The sequence below is a fragment of the Hyperolius riggenbachi genome, chromosome 8 (genome assembly GCF_040937935.1).
Source record: "Hyperolius riggenbachi isolate aHypRig1 chromosome 8, aHypRig1.pri, whole genome shotgun sequence".
Classification (NCBI taxonomy): domain Eukaryota; kingdom Metazoa; phylum Chordata; class Amphibia; order Anura; family Hyperoliidae; genus Hyperolius; species Hyperolius riggenbachi.
In genome coordinates, this window is record NC_090653.1 from 137,081,329 (window position 1) to 137,106,719 (window position 25,391).

Sequence of the window (25,391 nt, forward strand, 5' to 3'; positions counted from 1 at the left end):
TAAAAGAGTAATCCCAGTGTTAGCATATTTACATGTCTGGAGATTGTACACATGCCATTTATTAAGTATCTAGGCAGGACACAGCAGAGTCCAAATCGTACCAGGTGTTTATATTTCCTAAGAACACTGTTTCCCTGGCTGATAAACAGAGCGCAGGGAGCGAGGCCAACAAATGAGCCAAAAAAAAGGAAAAAAATCTGAAATTCTCAGAACAAGGCTGTTTACATAATAAGGGCTTCGTGGTATGAATCTGCTGCAGTTTGTATTAGGATCTTTCCAGATTCCATTTGATTCCCATGAAGGAGCACAATGGTTACTGCATCCTTAGTGTAAGATTTGTGTCTCTTTTAATTTATCTTGTATTACATAATGATGGTAAATATGTTTCATAAATGTAAATATGACCACACATGGGCCAATAGCATCCTGATCATATGGACTTGACATAATTGGAACATTAACTGGGGATAAGTGAGTGATACACCCCACAGAGCTCTTCAGAAACCTAACGAAAATGTTGTGTCATACCACTCTCTTAAGACTCAGAGATGAATATAACTAGAGATTTTTAACTTACCCAGGGCTTCCTCCTGCCCCATGAGCATGGATTGCGTCCCTTGCCATCCTCCCATTCAGCCCCGGTAACTGGCTCAGTCGCGTCAGTCTGGATCTACAGTAGGTCCGCGCATGCGCAGAAGTCCCAGACTGTACCCGACTGAGCCAGGTCCCGGGGCTGATTGCAGCTGAACAGGAGACCGAGGGAGGGCGGCGAGGGACGCATCCGTGCCTATGGGGCTGGAGGAAGCCCCGGGTAAGTAACATTTTTTTAGTTATATTCAACTCTGAGTCTTTAAAGTGGCCACTAATGATACAATGTGCTGAACGATCGTTTGTGAACGATTCTTCGTATGAACAACCGCATCGCTTTTCAGGATTTCTCAGCACTTGGGCGTTTGCTAGTGTAGAGTGAGGAGGAAGCCAGCATAAGAATAATACATTTGGGCTGCCCCGATAAATGTTTCCTCTGATCATAACCTAAGACACCAAGTAGTACCTCGGTGAATGAACCCATATGGACCCGAGGATACTCTCCTATTCTACTGTGTCAGGTTGAGACGGACTTGTCCTACTGAGTGGTCCATATATTATCGTACTGGGAAGCCCCAAGGGAGCCTCCTATTACTCTGGATGTGCTGGCTGCATTATCCGGTCTCCCCTTCAAGTAGTCCCTCTGGGCATGATGTTATTGGCTACATACTATGGGAATGGGTTTTGGTATTAGTAGACCTCAAGGTGGCACTGGTTGGCTACCTTTATTGTAACTAATTATTGTTACTAGAGACGGTCAACAAGATGCAAATAACATTTGCATGCAAATGTAATGCAGACTGTATGCAACTTGAAATTGGGACAATCAAAATAGACAGGAAGAGTGTTTGATTGCTCCAGAAGCATGCAGCATACAATGTTACATTTTCAAACAAGTCAGTGTTATTATTATTGAAGGGTCGGTTCACACCATGATGGAGCATAGTGTACCCAATGAGCTCTACCCCCTGCAGTAGTTCATTTAAGGTGTATATGCTATCTTTAAAGTCTAAGCTTGCTATATTGTTGGATATATACTAAGCATACGTTATCTGTTAATGGAACTATCCGTGTCTAATGAAAGAGGATTTATTGGACATGCCCATCGGAGAGCATGGTTCTATTCTACATGTCCATTGGTATGCTGCCACTCACTCCAGAAAACAGCCAAGAAAACCTAGTGTGAACTGACCCTGATACTTCTAATAACGTTACTGATGACCAGTTGTGCCTTTACTAATGTGTCTTTAAGGCCGATTTCCTCATTAGCCGCGAAAATCAGAAACGCCTGCGGTTTCCATTCTGCTGCGTAGCCGCAGCCTGAATCACTATCCATGTCATGCACACCTAAGTGATTTCGCTGCGTGCTGTAGAAATCTGCAGCATGCCGTCCGGACTCGCACCAAAGTACAATCTGGACAGCAAGCCACTACAAAGATAGGCAGCGTTTCCCTATGCAGCTCGCAAGCAGGGAAACGCTGCAAATCAGGTAATAGTGGAAATGGGCCCTTACTGCAGTGGAGAAAAACAAGGCCATTACTGTACTTACAAAGCTTGCCAGGCAACCCTGCAGCTGAAGCTATGAACACATGCCCAATTTTTATTTGCAAAATGTAATATTTTACTCATAAAAAAAATACTGAAAATAGTCTGTGGATAGTGTATTGGTAAGGGCTCTGCCTCTGACACAGGAGACCTGTGTTTGAATTTCATCTTTTTGTGTTCAGTAAGCCAGCACCTATTCAGTAGGAGACCTTGGGCACGACTCCCTAACACTGCTTCTGCCTACTGCGCATGCCCTAATGGCAGCAGCTCTGGTGCTTTGAGTCCGCCAGGAGAAAAGCGCAATGTAAGTGATAACACTTGATTAAATCTTAATTAAATTGAACAAAAATTAAAAATGATTGCCTTTAAGGAAGACTGTACCTTTAAAGTCAAGGTCATTTATACCTTGTGTTACCCCTCGTTCATAGACCTAATGGCATTCTACTGTGCAGGTGTCAGCCTGTATGTAGAGCCAGCTGCCCATGCACAACAGAGTATCCGCAGGTCTAGAAGTAATCAGGTGCATGCGTAGAAAGACCACATGTAAGTTTATGTGCTGGAGAAGCTTCTCCAGAGATATGTAAATGGCCAGTGGTTTTATTATTGTCTCAGAAAAAGTGAAGCAAGTTTTTGGCCTTTACTTCCATCTATAGTTAACAGTTTTGCACAGCCACTTTCTCATCCTGAGCCTTGGCATTTTGTAAACCATTCTCTTTCCTTTGAACTATGTTGTTCCCCAGAAAAGCGTTTATGAGCAGGGAAACACATACACTCTTGGCACACAACAGGCTGAAGATTCCTATGGCTTCACACTGCAATAAATCAGGGCTCCTAGTTTTCTCTATTTGGATTACAAGACACTCCTGGCAGCCCATGGAGAGTTTTATTTTTACTTAAAAAGAAAAAACTTTGTGTGACTCATTTGCTGATACTGTTATGTTGCAGGCAAATATGCAAAGACAAACTGTGACAGTCTAGGTGGCTGGCAGGCTGCTCATTGGAGAGTGATCACTCGTCAGACGTCTGCTTCTGAATATTATTTTTATCTATTTTTTAGTCCCTCAGAAATTGCATCATATTAGCACATGCACATCTGCAGTACAGAGACTCTGTGGGTGTGGCCCTGGTAAAAAGGAAGCCAAAGATAGCTTCTAGTAGAAAATTGGTAAAATGACGTTCCGTCTACCGATGCCTAACCCTAAGATCCCCTGGTGGTGCCTAACCCTAACCCCCCTTGGTGGTGCCTAACCCTATCCTCCCTTGGTGGTGCCTAACCCTATCCTCCCTTGGTGGTGCCTAACCCTAACCTCCCCTGGTGGTGCCTAACCTTAACCTCCCCTGGTGGTGACTAACCTTAACCTCCCCTGGTATTGCCTAACCTTAACCTCTAAGCACCCACACACCACCTAACACTAAAGACCTCCACCTCCTCACCCCAATATTTTGGCCGCCATAGGCAGCAATGTGGAAAAGCTCAGATTAGCAGCTATAAACAGTAAAAGGAGGATTTAAACATTAGGCACTTCTAGGCTCCCAATTTACTGTTTATAGACACTTATTGTGGCTTTTAATATTGCCACCTACGGCGGCACCATTTTTAACAGGGCAGCTCTGCCACCCTTTTTACCTACTTAGTGCAATTTATTTAGGTTAAATGTCAGGAATGGTGAATCAGTTGGGGTTAAGCAAACAAAGGGGGGCAGGTGTCATAGGGCCAATACATATTAGAGTTTCACTTCCTAAGTTTTATAAAAAAAACTTTTTTAGCACTTTGCAATTGAAAAAGTACCAAAAATGAGGTGAAAAAATACCGTCAGAATAATTCTGAATATTTTTTTGTTTGTTGGTGGCTTAAAATGCATTTTATTGATAAGATGTAAAAATATCACAGAGGTGAAAATGTGAATTGGATAGGCCCCAAAGTGTTTTACCAATATTGTTAATAAGGGTAGAGTATATTAGTGAAGTAAAGTAAAGTTAAGTAAAGCAGTCCTGACGTACTCCTGTCCGAAGATGAATGGATCTGTACTGCCCATGCGTGAGTCTGCACTTGTGCATGCGCAGTATGAATACGCCCATCCTCAGGACTACTCGGGAACACAGGCTTCTGAAACCTTCCAAGGAGTACTGAAGGTGCCAATTCTGAATGGAGGAATCCGGAGGAATCAGGAGACGGGGGAGCTCTATAGAATCCAAAACCTTCCCTCTTTGTTGGTGTCTGTCTTTTTTTCAGGACACTTCAGGGCTACTGTAACGAGAGGGATATGGAGGCTGCCATATTTATTTCCTTTTAAGCAGTACCAGTTGCCTGGCTACCCTGCTGATCCTCTGCCTCTAATACTTTTAGTCATAGACCCTGAACAAGCATGCTGCAGATCAGGCGTTTCTGACATTATTGTCAGATCTCACAAGATTAGCTCCATGCTTATTTCTGGTGTTATTCACTACTGCAGCCAAAGTGATCAGCAGGACTGCCGGGCAACTGGCATTGTTTACAAGGGAATAAATATGGCCGCCTCCACATTCTTCTCACTACAGTGGACCTGAACTCAGAACTTCATCTCAGCGCTAAAAGATAAGCAACAGCATACTAACCTTGAAAGAAAACCATTTCTTTGTTAAACTGATACATATCCTGCAATAAATCTGCAGTTTGTCTACTCCCTGCTTTCATGGAAGCAGACATATTATTAACATCCTGTGTTTGCAAATGAGCTCTCTGCCGTGGCAGTCAGGTGTCACGGCTAAGGGATCAGATTACAACTTGTGCTTAGTCACAGATGAGGGGGGATTAGACAAGCCAGGGGCGTAACAACAGACCCTGCAAGGGATGCATCAGCAGGGGGGCCCAGAAAACACAGGGGGGCCCGTCCTGAGAGACTGACAACTAAGGGCAAGGAGAGAAAAACACTTTCTGCTCCCTGCACAATTGTTCTAATGACTGCATCTGCTCAGCCACTGATAAGGAATCATACAAAGTTTTGCACGAGTGCTGCTCTACCCCCAGTCTTTCTACCCCTCCCCAAGTGCTGTGCCCTGTAATGGTGCTTGAGGAGTGTGGGCCAGAGAGAAACAGCTTTCTATTTTCTGCAGAATTGTTTTAATGACTGCATATCAGTGCTGGGGGGGGGGGGCTAGGGGGTTTATTAGGGGGTCCCATTCAAAGTTTCATGGGGGGGGGGCCCATCCAAAGTTTCGCAGGGGGGCCCAGTGATTTCTAGTTACGCCCCTGAGACAAGCTAAACTCTCATAGTACATACAGGGTACATTTCTATATGTTTTCCTTCTGTCCAGTGCAAGAGTTCAGGTCCACTTTAAGCAGAGCCCATGGAGAAGTAAGAACTAATTAAGAATGAGCATAATGATGCCTTAGTCTGTCTGGGTTCACACTTAAGCCTAAAAACGGCCTGCCCCATGAATGGGGATAATGCATGCGCTCTCATTGTTCACAGCTCTGAACACTGTAGTGTGTGTGACCCAAGCCTATAGTTACTTGTATTTTGTTTATTTGGATACATTTGTGCCTTTCTTTGAGAACAACAGATTAATTATGATAGATTTTGTGGTTAAATATTAAGAGATTATCAAGCGGAGGAACCAACAATGTTAAATCGCCCAGACTGAAATGTGCAGGAAGCTGGTCATTTTGAAAATGATCACTGTATAATATAGTACTACTCAAAAAGTTTTGTAAAAGTACTTTTATGGTCATATGCAAATCACATAAAATAGTTACATTAAAATCGGAGTGTGACTAACAAAAGAGTATCGATTTCACCCTGAAAAGAGATCCGAGCAAGGCTTGGGAATTGTAGTGTTGTGGCAAATATAATGCTGTCCATGTGTCACTTTATCATGTCTGCAAGCTACATGCTATGGAGAGCCATATTATTCCTGTCACAGTCTCTACAGGACATGTATGTTCTTTTGCAGGGGAAATACTGTGTGCAGCTCCCTGCATGCCGTTAGACGGGTGTAAATTGCAAGCAGTAAGTAATCACAATGTAAGCGTAACAATCCATTTCATGCAGTGTTTCTACACCAGATGGACCACATGGCAGGAACAGTTGTGTCCTGTCAGGAAGTGTCTAGCTGCAGATGTCCTCACAATATTCTCCCAGCAGTTATTCTGCATTCATAAGAGAGCGTGGCCTCCCTACATACACTTTCTACAGACTGCCTTCTAACAACTCTCCATTAAATATGTGTCATCCTCTGAATTTACAGGCATGTCTCACAGAATAACGCACCTCCAATACTATTACATTCCTGAAAACATTTGGTAAGAAAGGGGAAATGGTTGGTGCTTTACCTTCACTGTCTATAATCCCTACAAGATCTCCCCTCCTCTAGGACATAATTAGGTTTTGTAACAGGCTAAAAACTTATTTGCTAAAGAAGTCAAGTACCATAAAAAGTGCTGAATGAATCAGAATAAGGCCTGGGACCCACTTGCCCTTTTAGGATTCCCAAAAACGCACTTTCTATAGCGATTTCCTGGATCCAGCAACGGCCAGCTATGGGATAGGTCTGGGCTTATCACAAAAATGCTGCAGGAGCCGCGATTTGCGGAAGTATTAGCTTCGTGCTTTTGCAATTGCTGGCTATTCCAAAATGCAGCCAAAGTATGGCAAGTAGGCCCCAGGCCTTACAGTGTTTGATGCTCTGCACATCTGAAGAAACTAAGATGGAACCCAAACTGCTCATTGTGAGCGGGTAGAGAACAGTACGTTGGGCTCTGAGCATGATAAGGTAAACCCCGACAGAGACATATGGATGCTGCAATGTTATTACCTTATAAACTATGCTACTTGCCTGTGTGCTGTGCAGATTTTCTGCTGTTACGTTTTTGAACCAGTGGATCATAATAAGGGTACCGATTTTGTGATCTGACTCCATTAGCTGCATGCTTCCTCCAGGAGTCAAGATTGCATCCTCCAAATTCCTTTCCCCTTCATATGAAAAAAGAAAGGGCTATGCTTCTTAATGCCGTGATATCTGGTCTTGTACAATGCAACCAGTAAAAGCTCCAATATGTGTGGGGTTACCTTAGCAATGTTTTCATTACTTAGGTAACATGGGTCGCGCTAATTAGGCAATGAGCCATGCTGTGCCTACCTGCAAAAGAGTGCAAGCCCCACTTGTGGGATATAATACACACTGAACATACACATGACCTGTCTACCACTGGAGGAGGATGTTAGTTTCCTGTAACAGCTTGCATGCAACCTATTAAGTACTCGTCCCTCCCACTGCGTAGAAGTCGATCCTCCATGGGAGGGGCCTAACACTAACTAAATCCTAACCTATGTATATGCATAGCCTGGGTGCGGCTAATCAAATAAAATCGAAAATTGAAAATTGCGCAACAGGTGGATCAGCGCAACACCAGGCCGCTTCCGAATGGCCTCCAATCAGAGGTGCGCTGAGCCCCCCCAGAAACTACAAACGCACCTTGAACCCAAACAGAAGCTCTGCATATACATCAAAAGCATGGCTGTTAAGTGGGAGCAGCTGACCAAAAACGAATTAAATTAGTACATAGCAAGGAAATGAACAGCGTCATGTGTATGCTCGGTGTGTATTATATCCCACAAGTGGGGCTTGCACTCTTTTGCAGGTAGGCACTTGCCTGTTTTTAAGTAGCGCTGTTCATTTCCTTGTTATGTACTAATTTAATTCGTTTTTGGTCAGCTGCTCCCACTTAACAGCCATGCTTTTGATGTATATGCAGAGCTTCTGTTTGGGTTCAAGGTGCGTTTGTAGTTTCTGGGGGGGCTCAGCGCACCTCTGAATGGAGGCCATTCGGAGGCGGCCTGGTGTTGCGCTGATCCACCTGTTGCGCAATTTTCGATTTTATTTGATTAGCCGCACCCAGGCTATGCATATACATAGGTTAGGATTTAGTTAGTGTTAGGCCCCTCCCATGGAGGATCGACTTCTACGCAGTGGGAGGGACGAGTACTTAATAGGTTGCATGCAAGCTGTTACAGGAAACTAACATCCTCCTCCAGTGGTAGACAGGTCATGTGTATCTTCGGTGTGTATTATATCCCACAAGTGGGGCTTGCACTCTTTTGCAGGTAGGCACTTGCCTGTTTTTAAGTAACGCTGTTCATTTCCTTGCTATGTACTAATTTAATTCGTTTTTGGTCAGCTGCTCCCACTTAACAGCCATGCTTTTGATGTATATGCAGAGCTTCTGTTTGGGTTCAAGGTGCGTTTGTAGTTTCTGGGGGGGCTCAGCGCACCTCTGATTGGAGGCCATTCGGAGGCAGCCTGGTGTTGCGCTGATCCACCTGTTGCGCAATTTTCAATTTTCGATTTTATTTGATTAGCCGCACCCAGGCTATGCATATACATAGGTTAGGATTTAGTTAGTGTTAGGCCCCTCCCATGGAGGATCGACTTCTACGCAGTGGGAGGGACGAGTACTTAATAGGTTGCATGCAAGCTGTTACAGGAAACTAACATCCTCCTCCAGTGGTAGACAGGTCATGTGTATGCTCGGTGTGTATTATATCCCACAAGTGGGGCTTGCACTCTTTTGCAGGTAGGCACTTGCCTGTTTTTAAGTAGCGCTGTTCATTTCCTTGCTATGTACTAATTTAATTAGTTTTTGGTCAGCTGCTCCCACTCCAGTGGCTGGAAGTGTACTGGTTAAGGGCTCTGCCTTTGACATGGGAGACCAGGGTTTGAATCCTGGCTAGGTCAAGTACCTATTCAGTAAGGAGTTCAAGGCAAGACTCCATAACACTGCAGGGTGGCCTCTTGAGCGCGTCCCAGTGGCTGCAGCTCTTGAGCGCTTTGAGTCCGACAGGAGAAAAGCGCTATACAAATGTTCGGATTATTATTATATTACTTAACAGCCATGCTTTTGATGTATATGCAGAGCTTCTGTTTGGGTTCAAGGTGCGTTTGTAGTTTCTGGGGGGGCTCAGCGCATCTCTGATGGAGGCCATTCGGAGGCGGCTTGGTGTTGCACTGATCCACCTGTTTTGCAATGAGCCATGCTGTAAACTGTAATGTAGTAATGGTAAAACTGCTGTGTGCTGCCTGCTTACTGTAGGTTTGGGATTCAGGCCCTAAGTGTCTTCAGGTGCATACACATGTACAATGACTGTCAAGGGCCTAGTTATGGGAAGCTAGCATATAATGTTGGTATGGAGAGGGCAGAGGGACAATGCACAGCGTACAGCAGAGGGGAATGGAGCGGGAGAGATAAGGTGGGAGAACAATGGACTCGGACGGCATTCAGACAAGATGAGTGGCTTCTGGGAATAAATACAAAAAATTCCAATACCGATGGGTAGATACATTTTCTGTCATTTAACTACATTAACATTTTCTCAAAAAACGACAAGGTCTTTTTGAAAAAAACAAATGACCCCTTGTTTTCCACTATTCTCCTTTATTATTGATGCCAAAGACCACAAAGCTCAGTAACTAGGTCATTGAGTAATTGTGTGTTAGAAAAGGTGGGCAGAGCCAACACCAGCCAAATACATACCCGGGCAACGCCGGGCCGTCAGCTAATTATCAATATTAGCACATCTCACTTACATCCTGCAGCCAGCTATGATAGACTGGTTTCCATTTTAGGGGTGTCCTGGCAACCCCTTCAAGTTTCTGGCATGCTTATCCTCAGTGCATGACTTACTATTAAGGATGCTAGTAACAGAAGCATGGGTAACACAGGAGATCTGTAAGCAACCCCATGGATTATATAGGCAATTACAATCTCACATGACTATTACAATAACAACAAAACATTTGTGAAGCGCTTTTCTCCCGTAGGTCCCAAAGCACGTAAGCCTGTCTCAGATCAGTAAAAAGTTATGTGGTCATAAATGCTAGACTAAACAGAGTTAGATTTAAATGTATTCGCAGAGAACCTGTCCTGGGCTGACAATGCTTTTAGCTCTAACTGGCAAAGCACAACAACACCTCTACTTTCTGAGAAAACTAAGGAGCGCTAAACTCCCACAGAAGCTGCTGGTTAATTTCTACAGATGCACAATAGAAAGCGTTCTGACCAATTGCATGACAGCCTGGTACAACAGCTGCACGAAGGCTACTAGAGAAGCCCTGCAGCGAGTTGTTAAAACAGCAGAAGCCATTATTGGCGCTGAACTACCATCACTGGAACTTTTGTATAATACTCACAGCGTGAGAAGGGCCAAAAACATTATCAAGGACAACACTCACCCTGGAAATGCCTTGTTTGAGCTCCTTCCATCAGGTAAACGTTTTAGATCAATCCACACACACAAAAAGACTGAAAAACAGCTTTTTCCCATTCGCCAAAAACTTGATGAACTCTGAATCCTCTCTGAAATAATTAACACTGTGTAAAAATTGTTTAAACATATGTAATACCTGTATAATTTCTTCTCTTCCTTGTTACTATCACTATGTTCCCTATATGCACCGTGGGGTTGTCATGAAAAGTAATTTCGTTGTGTTACACAATGACAATAAAGTGAATTAAATTGAATTCAGGGTTGGAGCTACCTTGATTGGGTGTGGCATGGTGCTCCAAAGGGTGGGGCAGCATAACAGAGGGCTCTGGCTCCATAAGTTTGGAGTTTGGACTCTGGGGTTGGTCAAGTTATTCGATCTTCTTGATCTGTATTTGTAGGAGGTGTGACCTACTTAGATTCTTAATGACAATAAAAGACAATGGGCCATATTCACTAAACATTGGTAAAGATCCTGCGCGCAGTGCGCACACGACAATTTTGCAGTCGCTTATACTGACTGTGTAGCAGGTGTTGCGCAGTTAGTGGCACTTGCATTACCTAGGTAACGCCCGCGTTGTTATGGTAATGCTGTCTCAGTCTGCAAATCACCCAGTATTTACTGTATTGCACTGCAAAATATATTGGAACTTTGTAAGGAACACTTAGTTTTTCTATATGATATCTTTATATTAAAAAGACTGAAGTCTTTTCTGGAAAGTTTAAAAAATAATTCCTGATCAGTGGCAAAATTATTTTATTATGCTGGAACATCTCTGTAATGTTTAATGTATTTTGCATGCTCACACATGTACACTGAATTGAGCACTACTGTCTGTCTTAGAGCCAGTCCACACTAGGTCCGGAAACGTATCCGTGGCTGCGTTTTTCAAACCTGATGAAAAACGGAGTCCCGGATACTAATGTTGAAAATAGCAGCCAGCCTCACCCAAGTAAAAAACGGATCCGTCTGCGTTTGCGGGGATCCGTTTTCAAAACCTGAACGGAAGGTCCGGATCTGCTGCATTTTCACGCAACGGATCAGGACCACGGATACACGCAGGGGTAGTGAAAGTAATAAGAAAACAAATCTCCAGCTCCACAGGCAAAAAACGGATGTTAAAACGGATAGCCTGAGCTTTATGATTGGCCCAAAAAAATCCTCCCACTCCTTCCTAATGATGGAGACGTTTTCTGTCAGGGAAAAACCTGAACGGAAACTGATGCAAAACTGATGCACTTTCATCAGTTTGCAGTACGGTGGGTACTTCCCCTGATCCGGACTGCAGTGTCCGTCCTGCAACCGGGTCTAGTGTGGACCCACTCTTAAGCCATGCTTAATATAAGGTTAGATAGTGACCAAAGCACAGACTTTGGAAATAGGTGGGCCAGGAAAATCTGAGGAAGAATGCCCTGTACTGCTCTGTATCCCAAGGTACATTTGGCAAAGAACATCCAGTCTACCCAATCACTTTTCCCCAAGCTGAGAAGAGGAAGAGCTTAAGGAATGCCTGTACACACAAAAAATAGTTGCCTAATTCAACAGTCAGACTGTGTAACTATCATGTGATGTCTGTGTCCAGGAATATGAGGCTCCTCAGAGTATAACAAAGGCAGATTCAAAACAACACGAAGCATTGGCTTTTGCATGATGCATTACATCAGCACCTATAAAAAGCAGGAGACTGTTTTCTTATCTCTATTTGTTACGGTCATTATCAGTTGACTTGTTATTCTGTCTGGGCAGTCAACAAGCTGATTTTTTTTTATTATTATTATTGTCAACCCCATACCTTTTCTTATCTTGTACTGATAGCCAAGAAGCCTGAACATAGCTGTGTGCGATCTACAGTCAGTGTGTTTACAGTATTAAGGTGGCCATATACAGGTCGATATGGCCAGCAGATAGATCAACTCCTCCCCCCCCCCTGTTTATCACTTGTTCACCGGGTGGTCACTGTCTCTGCTACTCCTGTGCAGCTGCTCCATCTTCTTCACTTCCATGTCCCTGGGTGCATATGAGGTGTACTTCAGGGAACAGACACTAGGGGCACTGTGACCACTAGAGGCCCCCAGTGTCTATCCCCTGCATTACGTCACCAAGCGCCCAGAAAATGAACCAAATAAATGAAGCTGAGGTAGGATTCGATTAGACCATTTTCGAGCTGCACAAATTTGCATACAAAATGTACATAATTCTGCTTTAACTCAGAATTATTTGGATTTCCCTGACCATCCCTAATGGCAAGGGAGAAAATATGGTGTATACTGAAGATGAATAGATGTACATCTCATAAAGGCGGTGAAACAATACTCACAAAGGTAGGTTAGAGTTATGTAAGCAGAGGTGTTAACAGATAGGCAGGGCCGGATTTACCATAAGGCACAGTAGGCACGTGCCTACAGGCGCCTTATGCGGGACAGGCGGCTCACTCCCCTCTTTGAACAACTCTCTCCTCCTCTCACTTGCTTTTCTGCCTTCCCTATAACAAGAAAAAGCCGCCGCTCCGCTCAGCTTCTGCCCGCTCTGCTCATTTCCTGTGCGCAGGTTAGGGATGCTGGGACGGAAGGAGAAGAAGACCAGGAAGTAGCTAGCTGTTCTGGTGTTGAGGGGGATTCATCAGCAGCTTCCAGCCGCATCAGCATCCTATCACAGCAAGCAGAAGGCCGCCCAGGACAAAACGCCCCCCTGCCGACAAGCTTACCCCCTGCAGTGATGGAAACTGGACTCCTCCGTTACCTCCATGTTTGCAGGGAAGCATTCGTTGCAGCCCCAGCCAGAAGAGAAACAGGAACACGAGCAGACAGCTTGATTCACGCTGGCCCTGCACGTGCTGGAGTGTCTGCTTACAGAATCTTATCACAGACCTGTTCGCCGAGATCCTCAATCAGTGCAAGGAGGGGGGCAGCCCCCAGCCCAGCCGCATTCCTAACAGAGAGAGGTCACCAAGCAGCTGGCTAAAGTACTGTTTTCCCTCTGAATGTCGGAGTACAACCCCCAGCACAGCCACAACTTCAAGGTGATCCCTGCTCATGGTCATACTTCACTGCTCTGTCCTCCATTCCCATCATCCTCATCCCTCACTGCTCTTTCCTTCTCGTCCTCCTGCTTCACTGCTCTCTCCTCATCATCCTCATCCTTCACTGCTCTGTCCTCCTGCTACACTGTTCTGTCTTCCTCTTGCTTCACTGTTCTGTCTTCCTCTTCACTGTTCTGTCTTCCTCGGCCTCTTGCTTCACTGTTCTGTCTTCCTCAGCCTCTTGCTTCACTGTTCTGTCTTCCTCAGCCTCTTGCTTCACTGTTCTGTCTTCCTCAGCCTCTTGCTTCACTGTTCTGTCTTCCTCAGCCTCTTGCTTCACTGTTCTGTCTTCCTCAGCCTCCTTCTTCACTGTTCTGTCTTCCTCAGCCTCCTTCTTCACTGTTCTGTCTTCCTCAGCCTCCTTCTTCACTGTTCTGTCTTCCTCAGCCTCCTTCTTCACTGTTCTGTCTTCCTCAGCCTCCTTCTTCACTGTTCTGTCTTCCTCAGCCTCCTTCTTCACTGTTCTGTCTTCCTCATCCTCCTCCTTCACTGTTCTGTCCTCCTCATCCTCCGGCTTTACTGTTCTGTCCTCCTCATCCTCCTGCTTCATTTCTCTGTCCTCTTCATCCACCAGCTTCACTGCTCTGTCCTCATCTTCCTGCTTCATTGCTCTACGCTCTTCATCCGCCAGCTTCACTGCTCTGTCCTCCTCATCTTTCACTGATCTGTCCTCCTCATCCTTCACTTCTCTGTCCTCTTCATCCGCCAGCCTCACTGCTCTGTCCTCATCCTCCAGCCTCACTGCTCTGTCCTCTTCATCCGCCAGCCTCACTGCTCTGTCCTCCTCATCCTCCAGCTTCACTGCTCTGTCCTCCTCATCCGCCAGCTTCCCTGCTCTGTGCTCCTCATCCTCAACTTCACTGCTCCGTGCTCCTCCTACTTCACTGCTCTGTCCTCTATCCCTGCCTCGCATCGCTGATCTCAAGCGCTTTCACCATAGGGGCGCATTTCCACTGGTGCCAAATTTGGCACAAGTCTGCACCGTTTCCCCGCAGGAGAGAGGGGCGGGGAAACGCTGTCTATCCTCTCAATGCCATTGTCATCCAGATTGCACAACTATGCGAATCTGGATAGCATGCTGCAGCGTGCACCTGAAACCCTATTGCCATGGTACGGCTTAGTGATTCAGGCTGCTTATTTGCAGCACAATGGGAGCTGAGCCGACTCTGATATGGCCGTGGCTCCTAGTGAAAAACAGCCCTTATCCTTAAAAAAAAAAAAAATATTCTGAATTCTAATCCCTGCATCATGTCACTAACTGTTCTTAGGATCTAACACTCTAATCCTCCTTGGTGAAATGAGACAGTGATCAGAGCGTAAAAATTCTAAAGATTGTTAGTGACATGATTCAGGGATTAGAGTTCAGAATATTTTTACTTGGGGGTGTGGCCTGTGTGGAAGGGCGGGGTTTAGGGCGCCAGAACGCCTGTGCCTATAGGCTCCTGAGTTGTAAATCCGGCCCTGCAGATAGGTAATATCAGAGGCCAGTGATGTCTCCACTCTGGCATTTATATCCCGAGATTCTCAAAGATAATGGATGTGCTACCTCCAAAAAGCATGCGTGCAAGTATGCATGTTTGTATTCGCACATGAATGTGTGTGCATGAGTGTGTATTTTCATATGTGAGTGTATGCATGGGTCTTTGTACGCATGTGAGTGTGTATGCGTGTGTGTGTGTGTGTGTGTGTGTGTGAGTGTGCGAATATCAGTGTGTATGTATATGTGCACATCAGTGTGTGTGTATGAATGTTTGTGTGGGTGTACAGTATCAGTGTGTGAATGTGTGCCAGATGCCAGAGCAGAATCATCCACAAGGCACCTAGGCAGGTGACTGGGGCCTAATGGGTATCAGGGGGGCCAGTAACCATTTTCTCTGACTTTTGTCCCATCTCAGACTACCAAAAGGACCATAAGAGAAAACCAAAGGAACTACATTGCCCAGGGCTCCATGCCATCTTCATCCATCTGTGTTTGTGTGTGTGTAAGAAGTTTTAAATCAGGATGATACCAATGTGTGTGTGTGTGGGTGAAGTTTTTATGTAAGTATAATCTAATCCCTATAGATAATCTAAGTATAGATTATAGATAACTATAATAGAGTTAATATAGAGTTAATCCCTATAGATAACCTAAATATAATCTAATCCCTATATATAGCGGGTTTTAAAATACCATCCTTATATTCCTTTTTTATATATTATTTTATTTATTGGGCAGCCCCTAGCTATGTAGTGGAGGGCTTGTGATTTCTGCTGGCCCAATTCACTATAAACTGACTGGTTACTTATTAATCAGAAACCACTGCTATGTTTCCAGCACTTTGCTATGTGTGACACACAGAAAACCTTCTCCCCAAGCTTCCCAGACTGCAGCTCCTTCCATTATTTACAGTCAGATCACCACTTATGGCCTCTATTTGTTACCCTTTACCTAACCTTCAGTCTCATCAGATCTGCAGGAGATTCCCCTGGGTGCCAAGCAGCCTTACCACACTCTTCTCAGAGTCTGGTAATAGTATCACTGTGCATTAATGGTATATTGCAGCAGCTGGCTGAATAAATTATGTATAAGTATTTTCTAACTGGAGAAAGAGAAGAAACCGTTTTATTTCTTTCCCCAGAATGACCTAATAAAGAGCGCCCATTTTCTCAGAGAGGACAGAGAGATTCTGCTATTATGCAATCAGCAGGGATGGCTGGCTCTGGTTTCCTGGGTTTCTATGTTCAAACTGGACCAAACCATTTATTATTTTACATGTGACCTCTTCTGCATTACGTTTTTTTTCTAAATACTCTACAAACAGCACTGCTGCCCAGAGGCAAGAGGCTGCCCGGTTTTCCTTTGGCTAGCTGCCCGGACTTCCAAACTTGTGGAATCCAGGGAAAGTGGATGTAGATTTATGTATTTCTTAAACATTTTGTGTATTATTTTGCTGGCGCTGTGATTTAACACTAAAGGTGCACACATGCATGATTACTGTCACCCCACAGGAATCGGGACTCAATCCCTTGGGTGACAGTTCGGGACAAAGTTCTGTACAGATGCAATACAAGCCTCTTAAAAGTCAGTGTGTGGTTCCAGTGGTGCCTGTCATGATGTAACCCACCGGGGTGCCTGTCATCATGTAACCTGCTGGGGTGCCTGCCATCATGTAACCAACCGGGGTGCCTGTCATCATGTATCCCGCTGGGGTGCCTGCCATCATGTGTCCCCGCTGGGGTGCCTGCCATCATGTAACCAACCGGGGTGCCTGCCATCATGTAACCTGCTGGGGTGCCTGCCATCATGTATCCCCGCTGGGGTGTCTGCCATCATGTAACCCACCGGGGTGCCTGCCATCATGTAACCCACCGGGGTGCCTGTCATCATGTAACCTGCTGGGGTGCCTGCCATCATGTATCCTGCTGGGGTGCCTGCCATCATGTAACCCACCGGGGTGCCTGCCATCATGTAACCCACTGGGGTGCCTGTCATCATGTAACCCACCGGGGTGCCTGCCATCATGTAACCTGCTGGGGTGCCTGCCATCATGTAACCTGCTGGGGTGCCTGCCATCATGTAACCCACCGGGATGCCTGCCATCATGTAACCTGCTGGGGTGCCTGTCATCATGTAACCTGCTGGGGTGCCTGCCATCATGTAACCCCGCTGGGGTGCCTGCCATCATGTAACCTGCTGGGGTGCCTGCCATCATGTAACCCACTGGGGTGCCTGCCATCATGTAACCCACTGGGGTGCCTGTCATGTAACCCACCGGGGTGCCTGCCATCATGTAACCTGCTGGGGTGCCTGCCATCATGTAACCTGCTGGGGTGCCTGTCATCATGTAACCTGCTGGGGTGCCTGCCATCATGTAACCCACCGGGGTGCCTGCCATCATGTAACCCACTGGGGTGCCTGTCATCATGTAACCCACCGGGGTGCCTGCCATCATGTAACCTGCTGGGGTGCCTGCCATCATGTAACCTGCTGGGGTGCCTGCCATCATGTAACCCACCGGGATGCCTGCCATCATGTAACCTGCTGGGGTGCCTGCCATCATGTAACCCACCGGGGTGCCTGCCATCACATTACTGGTCACGGGTCACATTATGACAGAAGCTGCAGGAGCCATGACAGTAAGCGGCTAAAGTGAGGGGATTCATTGCTGGACCCTGGAGGGGTGAGGCACTTCTCTACTTAGTGCCACCCCCTAGATTTTGCCACCTGCATCATGATTTAGGTGGCATCATGGTAGAGCTGGCCCATCTTCACTTTTTAAAGAAAACAGTAGTTTGCATAATTAACTATTAAATGCATAATTCAGTGAAGCATACCATGAGTTTTATGAACTTCTCCCAGGTAATATACAGCCTTTATATATTATTCACAATGTCATGTCTGCCATCTATCCTACCTGTGCCATCCTCCAGCTGTCCAAAATTGCAGATCTGGGTGATGTTGTACATCCAGGTTTGCATTTCTTCCTCTGTCCGAGCCACCAGGTAAAATGTGCGCGATGCAGTTTTCACTATGAACACAAAACTGTTCTGGAATTCCTTCTTAATCAGGTTAATACCAATGTACTTTTGTACTTCACATTCATTTAAGTCTATCACCCTAATGGGCTTCTTGCTGTGGTTATTCTTGTAATATTCTAACACGTCTAGGTTCCCACTCATCCTCCCACGCCGAAGAACAAACCAGCGCTTCCGCCATATCTGAAAAACAGAAAATTACATCGGATCGTCACTATACACAACATGAACGAATCAAAACATTATTTTTTATATAAGTCATGTAAGAGTTTCTGTGTAGACCATATAGAGGAATAAACACAGTTGCCAGCAGTTTAATTTCCAAGTCCACCCAACACGAGCCCAAAGAGCTTTACTGGGTCTCCTGTTTTATTACAGAAAATCCATATTACTACATTGGAAACAGCAGGATCCCCCAACAATTCAGTACTGGAAAAACTTTATTAACTCGTCTCTGCATCTATACAAAGCTGCATACATTGCTAGAGGCTGCGCTAACAAATTCCAAAAGGTTTGGGGCTTATGGACAAAGAACCGGGATACTCTTTCTTCAGTTTAAACAGAATTTGTAGTATGATAAGTAGGATTGGGATCTTTCATTTCAAGTATGTCTCAGAAATACCCAACTTTACATATAACCTAAATTGCCTCCATTGAGGCTCCTGATGAATTACTTTGAATATAATATATATGTTACATGTGGGTGGGGGATGGAGGGAATGAGTTTTAAAGGGCACAGTCTTGTTAATTTTATGGTGTAATTAATGGATACAAGGAATTATATGCTTTTGTACCTTTTTAATGAAACCCTGTTATATACACTGCTTCATATCTTATACTTTCAATGTATAGTACTTCAGTGGTTTCAATCCTTCTTGAGTGGCAGAACCCACAAAGTGTCTATGGGGCCCTTCCTGTCCACCCCTGTAACACTTAAGTATGGGGTGCCCCAGGGCTCAATCCTCTCTCCCCTGCTTTTCACGATTTACATGCTACCGTTGGGAAAACTAATCCAAAAACATGGCCTGACATACCACTGCTATGCAGACGACACCCAACTATATCTTTCCTTCAAGCCTGGTGTGACAGACCCAACTCTAACTATAAACGTCTGCTTACGTGAACTACAGCAATGGATGAATGACAACTGGCTGAAACTAAATGCAGACAAAACTGAAGTCCTTCTGATTGGAGGGCAGAGCATGATAACAAAACAACTTAACTTGCAGTCTTCACCACTGGAAATAGGAGGCACGGATCTACGCAGCTCTGATCATGTGCGTAGCCTGGGAGTTCTAATTGATGAGGATTTAAACTTCAGAACTCAAATCTCTGCTGTGGTGAAATCATCCTATTTTCACCTGAAGAACATTGCAAAAATCAAGCACCTCATACCCCCAGAAGATCTGCCAACCTTAGTCCACGCCTTCATCACATCTCGACTGGACTACTGCAATGCTCTCTACACTGGCCTTCCAAAAAAGGTCTTGTACCGCCTACAGCTGATACAGAATACTGCTGCCAGACTGCTAACCAACCAACCCCGTCACTGCCACATAACGCCAGTCCTGCATTCCCTTCACTGGCTACCTATAGAATGGAGGGTCCTATTCAAGATCGGCCTACTGACATTCAAATCCCTGAATAATCTAGGCCCTGGATACATGAAAGATATGTTACAGCTGCGTAGCAATCCCCGCATTCTCAGATCCACAGGTTCTAATAATCTAGTCATACCCAGAGTCCACTTGGAAACTTTTGGTCCCAGAGCCTTCTGTCATGCTGCCCCTACGTTTTGGAACTCCTTACCTCAACAGATCAGGACAGCCCCATCCCTGGACGTGTTTAAATCCAGACTGAAAACCCATCAGTCTGGCATTTGCAGAAATATAACTTTTGTTGTGTGAAAACTTTATCCTACTAATTACTGAATCTGAGAGAGCCTAAGCGCTTTGAGTCCTATGGGAGAAAAGCGCTATAGAAATGTTATTGTATTGTATTGTATTGTATTGTATATAGATTTGTACTCAAAACTTTTCTAGTGTAAGCTTCTTCTAAAAGTTTATAATGTTGTTATCCCCTTCTGTTTGGGGGAAGGTTGTATTTAATGTTTGTTTAAAAAAAAAAACACAATAAAAAGAAACTTTAAAAAAATAATAATTTCCAAGTCCATTTTTGGATATGTGTTTCTGGAAAGGTCCCATTATTTTCTGTTTTACAATTAAAAGCCTCATTGATACACCTTTGCCAAACTTATGTGGGGTGAGCACTTATACAGATGATCAATTTCTCCTGTAAAAGATATCCTAGAGAAACGTAATTGATTTGTAAGCCTCTGATTGACTGGTGACAGTCATGTCAACAGTTATAAACCCTTTTAAACCCTTTGTGTTATACTGTATAACACAATCATATGCAATACTTCTCAAAAGATCACTATATCATTAAAATGTTACTTTAATTATATAGGAAATTTAAAAGTCTGTCTGTGCAGATATCTCATTACTATTCTGGGAAAGGGAGGCATAGAGTCCACCACAAAGACCATATAAAGCCCGTTTTTGGCTATCACATAGAAAATGGTCTGACATTTTTTCCCAGAGTGATTAAAGCAATTTATAATGTATAAACACATCACCCCACCATAACTCAACATGTTTCACCCCTTTAAAAATAAGGAGCTTTGTCAGGGGTAAATCACAAAGTAAAGGTGCATTACAATGCTAATACATAAAGTGCAAGATCAAGAAAATAAATACAAATTCTGCTACCTCACGGCTTCCTTGTTCTATAATAGAAGCAGCAGTGATGCATGGTTATGTGACCATGAGCAACCAGTTAGAGACTTACAAACTGATTTCATTCTTTTTCATGGTTTCTTTTATAGAACAAGGTTGTAAACTGAGAAAGTATGTTACACTTTTTTTTAGAACTGTGTTTATTGTTCTCTTTGCAGTGACATAGTGTCCCGCTGTGAGCTGAACTTGCAAATTCCGTTCTCTAGAATACATATAGTTTTGAAGAATCCACTAGAGGATAGTGGCAGCATTATTGGGCCTTTAGTGGATTATCCACATATACTGGATAAACAGGAAGTTAAGCTTATTGTGGAGCCATGAATGCAACAGGGACAGGACAAACACAACTGAGATAGTTGTAGCAAGAGAGTGTGTAATTCTTCTACACTCACTGCAAGGCTACACAAAGGTTTTGTTAGGAGTTCCTCTTTAATCCAGAAGGCATATGCTGTCACTTCTCTTTTTTTATAATAAAAATGAAGTTATAAAAAGCAATATATGACTGTAAAACTAGAACAGTTTATAGATAAGCTGGTTGGATACCTTAGCTTTAGGGTGTGTATAGCAGTCTTAGTCAAGAAAATGCAGGCCAAATGGTGGAAAACAACTAGTATATACAACTACAGATTATGCTTATTTCACATTATTATTATTACATGATATATATTTGATATAGCACCAGGATGTTGGTATGGCCTTCAAAAATGTGCACTGTGAACATCCTGCAACTCAAACTAACCATCTTGTTGGTACTTATGAGTGCAGATGCAATGTTGTTATAGGTTACCAGTACTTCACTTTAGCATCAGGGGAGCAAATTACATTCCAGCCAAAACACACACCTGCTGAAGTTCGCTTAGCTCAGACAGAGTACAGAAACGACTTGCTGAATGCACATATTTATAATGATGTAACAAGGGACATCGCTAGAGCCACACAGCAGCTCTCCTTTCTGCAGGAATAAACATCATTCTATTCAGCTCTAGGGTACTAATCGAGACCAATATGGATGGTCAAGTGCAAACAGTTCCAAGTTAAAGTATACCTGAGATGGCGTAAAACAAAATGCATACCTGGCTGGACCTCCAGCCCCCTCCAGGCTGATCAATCCCTCGCCATCCTCCTCCGCCACCTGTGTCCATTGCGCCACCTGTATCCTCTGCAATTTCCCCTGGAAAATCCTCCAGTGGTGTGCCAGCTGGCGCAGGCACTCCCCCGTCGAACACACGTGGCCCGGATTGTACTGTGCATGCACAGTAAGCCCTGGACTGGAGAACTTTCAAGGGCCAATTGCAGGAGGAGGAGGACAGTGAGGGACCTATCAGCCTGGAGGAAGCCCCAAGTATGTATAATGTCTTCCTTTTATGCCATCTCAGGTTCTCTTTAATGCAGGATCATGCACATTTTGTAAGCAAATTAATGCAGCTTGAAAATAGACCAAACGATTTGATTGGTTCATTGTTAAGCTGCATACATTTGCACAAAAAACTAGCAAAATTCTGCATCAACGTGGAATTACTTACATCTCACTGACCATCCTAATGACAATTTCTTTAAGTAAGGCCTTGTTCACAGTGCAAGAGTTTTTTTAGCCCTTGTGATTTGAAAAGCTTTTGCTAATTCAATGCTATGGGTGGTTTTTATAAAATCACATCACTCAATTGAGGACAAACTCATTGCATTACATTATCAAAAGACAACATTACATTAGCAAAAGCTTGTAAAATCACAAGTGGTTAGAAAAAGCTCTTGCAGTGTGACCCATTCCTAAGGGGACTTAATTTTTCCCATGTCATGTGACACAGTCTAGCTAATGAGACCTAACACAAAAAGGAGGACACACATAACAGCATTGTCCTTTCATTGCAAAATAGTCATCTGCCTTTTATAGATATGCCAGTACGTCTTTTTTTATAGATGGGTTGAAGAAGCCTTGGAAGTCTCAGAATACCCCTTCAATCAGATGTCAGGAGAAACTTCAATTCCTGATACAGTACCTGTTACCCACATAACACAGGCCATGTGTGTACCATGCTGACCACATTATGCCCAGACCTAACATCTCCTGTTAGCTCCAGCCATGTGTGTACCACCACACTAGGCACAGACCTAGCATCTCCTGTTATCTTCAGCCATGTGTGTACCCTACTGACCACACTATGCCCAGGCTTAACATCTGTTAGCTTCAGCCATGTGTGCACCCTGCTGACCACACTATGCCCAGGCTTAATATCTCCTGTTATCTTCAGCCATGTGTGTACCACCACACTAGGCACAGACCTAACATCTCCTGTTATCTTCAGCCATGTGTGTACCCTACTAACCACACTATGCCCAGGCTTAACATCTCCTGTTAGCTTCAGCCATGTGTGCACCCTGCTGACCACATTATGCCCAGACCTAACATCTCTTGTTTGCTTCAGCCATGTGTGTACCACCACACTAGGCACAGACCTAATATCTCCTGTTATCTTCAGCCATGTGTGTACCCTACTGACCATACTATGCCCAGGCTTAACATCTCCTGTTAGCTTCAACCATGTGTGTCCCCTGCAGACTACATTATGCACAGACCTTACATCTCCTGTTAGCTTCAGCCATGTGTGTACCTTGCTGACCACACTATGTTACTGAGCAATTTCTCAAAGCAACCCTAGGTGTGATATTTGACAAATCCAAAACAGAAGCTTGTATAGGAAAGTGTGAAACAATATCATTCTCTGTAAAACTGAAAGCATTTTTACTGATCATTTCTCATCCTCTCTCAACCGTAAAAACGAAAACAGAACTTGCCAAGTTACTCTACAGCCCTATTAACATTGCCTAAATTAAGATGCTGTTATGCTAAAACCATAGCGAGGGGGAACCTCACAATTTCCCAGAAATATTATGTAAAAAAGGGGAAGTGGAGATTAATGAGTAACCAGATGATACAGCAAACAACTTCAGAGCACATTACTTCTTCTAAAATACAATGCGATAAGACACTTATAAAATCTGCTCCTTGCAGATCAAGCAGGCAAACATAAAACAGACCCTTTCAGACAAAAATAAGATAACTGCCAATTGCACAGCCTGTGTAGTGTTATGCAGCTAATGTGCACACGACGGGGCACATGAACAGAACAGATTTTAAAATTGATATTTCATGCATCCTGTCACTAGCTGGAGAAATGTGACACACGCTGCCACCTGCAACCATCTGCAGGGTGACAAACATAAGCAAAATTGCCATTGGCTACTACGACCTATGTGGACATCCTTGCTTGATTAGCATCCTGAAAACACACACTGACTGCATTGATACCTGGTCTTGTAGTTTTGTATATTGTAAATTAATCTGTGAATGATTGACACTGATAATGAATTACTGCAAATATGTGTAAACACGCTAAGCAATCATAAAGCTCACTTGGTCACAGCAGACAAGGGGCTTAATTCACTAAGACAAATAGCACGCCTAATCAAAGTCAACACTCCTTATCAGAGTAGCATAGCGAACTTATGCCTGCTAATTGGCAATGACGAGAGCTCCACTCGTCCTGCCCTGAGCCCCTGCGGGTTCGTAGCGCTCGCTATGCTACTCTGATAAGGCGCGTTATTTGTCTTAGTGAATCAAGCCCAAGAACAAACGTATTAGGGCCCCTTTACATTTTGAGCTCGTTCACATGATTAAGCACAGATGGCCGTGCAATTGGATTGCAACGCACATGCCATCTGCACTGCTATGCGCTGTGCTGCTGATCCTATTCCCTACAATGAATTGGTCAGCGCTGCGCTTCCCAAAAAATGCATGCCGCAGTGCGATGGCATATTGTAACGCATTGCACTGCTGCGCAGCGCATATGATGTGAACATCAGAACTGCAGTTTATGCACTTCTGCCTTTCTTGCATGTCGCAAACCATACGCGCGCCGAAATGCCCACGGCAGCGCATATGCTGTGAAGGAGACCTTACTGCATAGTGTCGCGTTACCCTTTCCTACCGCAGCTGATCGCAATGGCCTTTAAAGTCAATGAAACTTGACACACTTCCTGCGATGCAATGGAAATACTCCAGCTGGTGCAGAAGCTGCAGTGCGTTACCGCGCACTGAATGCAGCACCGGAAGCAAAGAAAGTCAATGGTAATTCTGTCATTTTGGCGAGTTTGCGATGCGGTGCACAGATGCAAATTTTCAGATGATGTATTTCCTGTCCAGCAGGACACACTTAACTGAAGGGTGTGACTTTTTGAAGACTGTGTAAAAGGACCATAAAGTTCATTATTTTTCTCTGTATAAAGGAAATCAGCAATATGTTTATACAATATGACCATTACATTGGCACAACTGCTTAATCTGGAGGGTGTTCAAAGTGCCCTCAGCAAACTAACTGTAAGTGGCAAACCAGAACCAAGTAACTAAAAGCTGAGCTTGTCCATTTCTAAATCATCAAATGTCATTTTTGTTTGCTAAACCCAGGCAGCGCTCCCTACTCTCTATTAAGAGTCATACAGGTCTCACATGATAAATGATGAGCAAAACAATAAAAAAAGCTCTTACTTCTATGTTGGAACTGGACAGAAGTCTCTTAGCAATGACAGTGGCTGCCTTCCACCCAGCTTGATTGGGGTCCTGCACT

The 25,391-nt window shown here is 44.2% G+C and overlaps 1 protein-coding gene across 1 annotated transcript in view; it reads right to left on the reverse strand.

Annotated features, from left to right (window-relative positions):
- The window catches only part of GAB3 (GRB2 associated binding protein 3), a 194,991-nt gene that overhangs the window by 65,263 nt on the left and 104,337 nt on the right, over window positions 1–25,391 (reverse strand). The window contains exon 2 of the mRNA XM_068251156.1: window positions 17,851–18,154. Coding sequence (XP_068107257.1) covers window positions 17,851–18,154 — 304 coding nt within the window. The remainder of the gene's footprint in view (window positions 1–17,850; window positions 18,155–25,391) is intronic.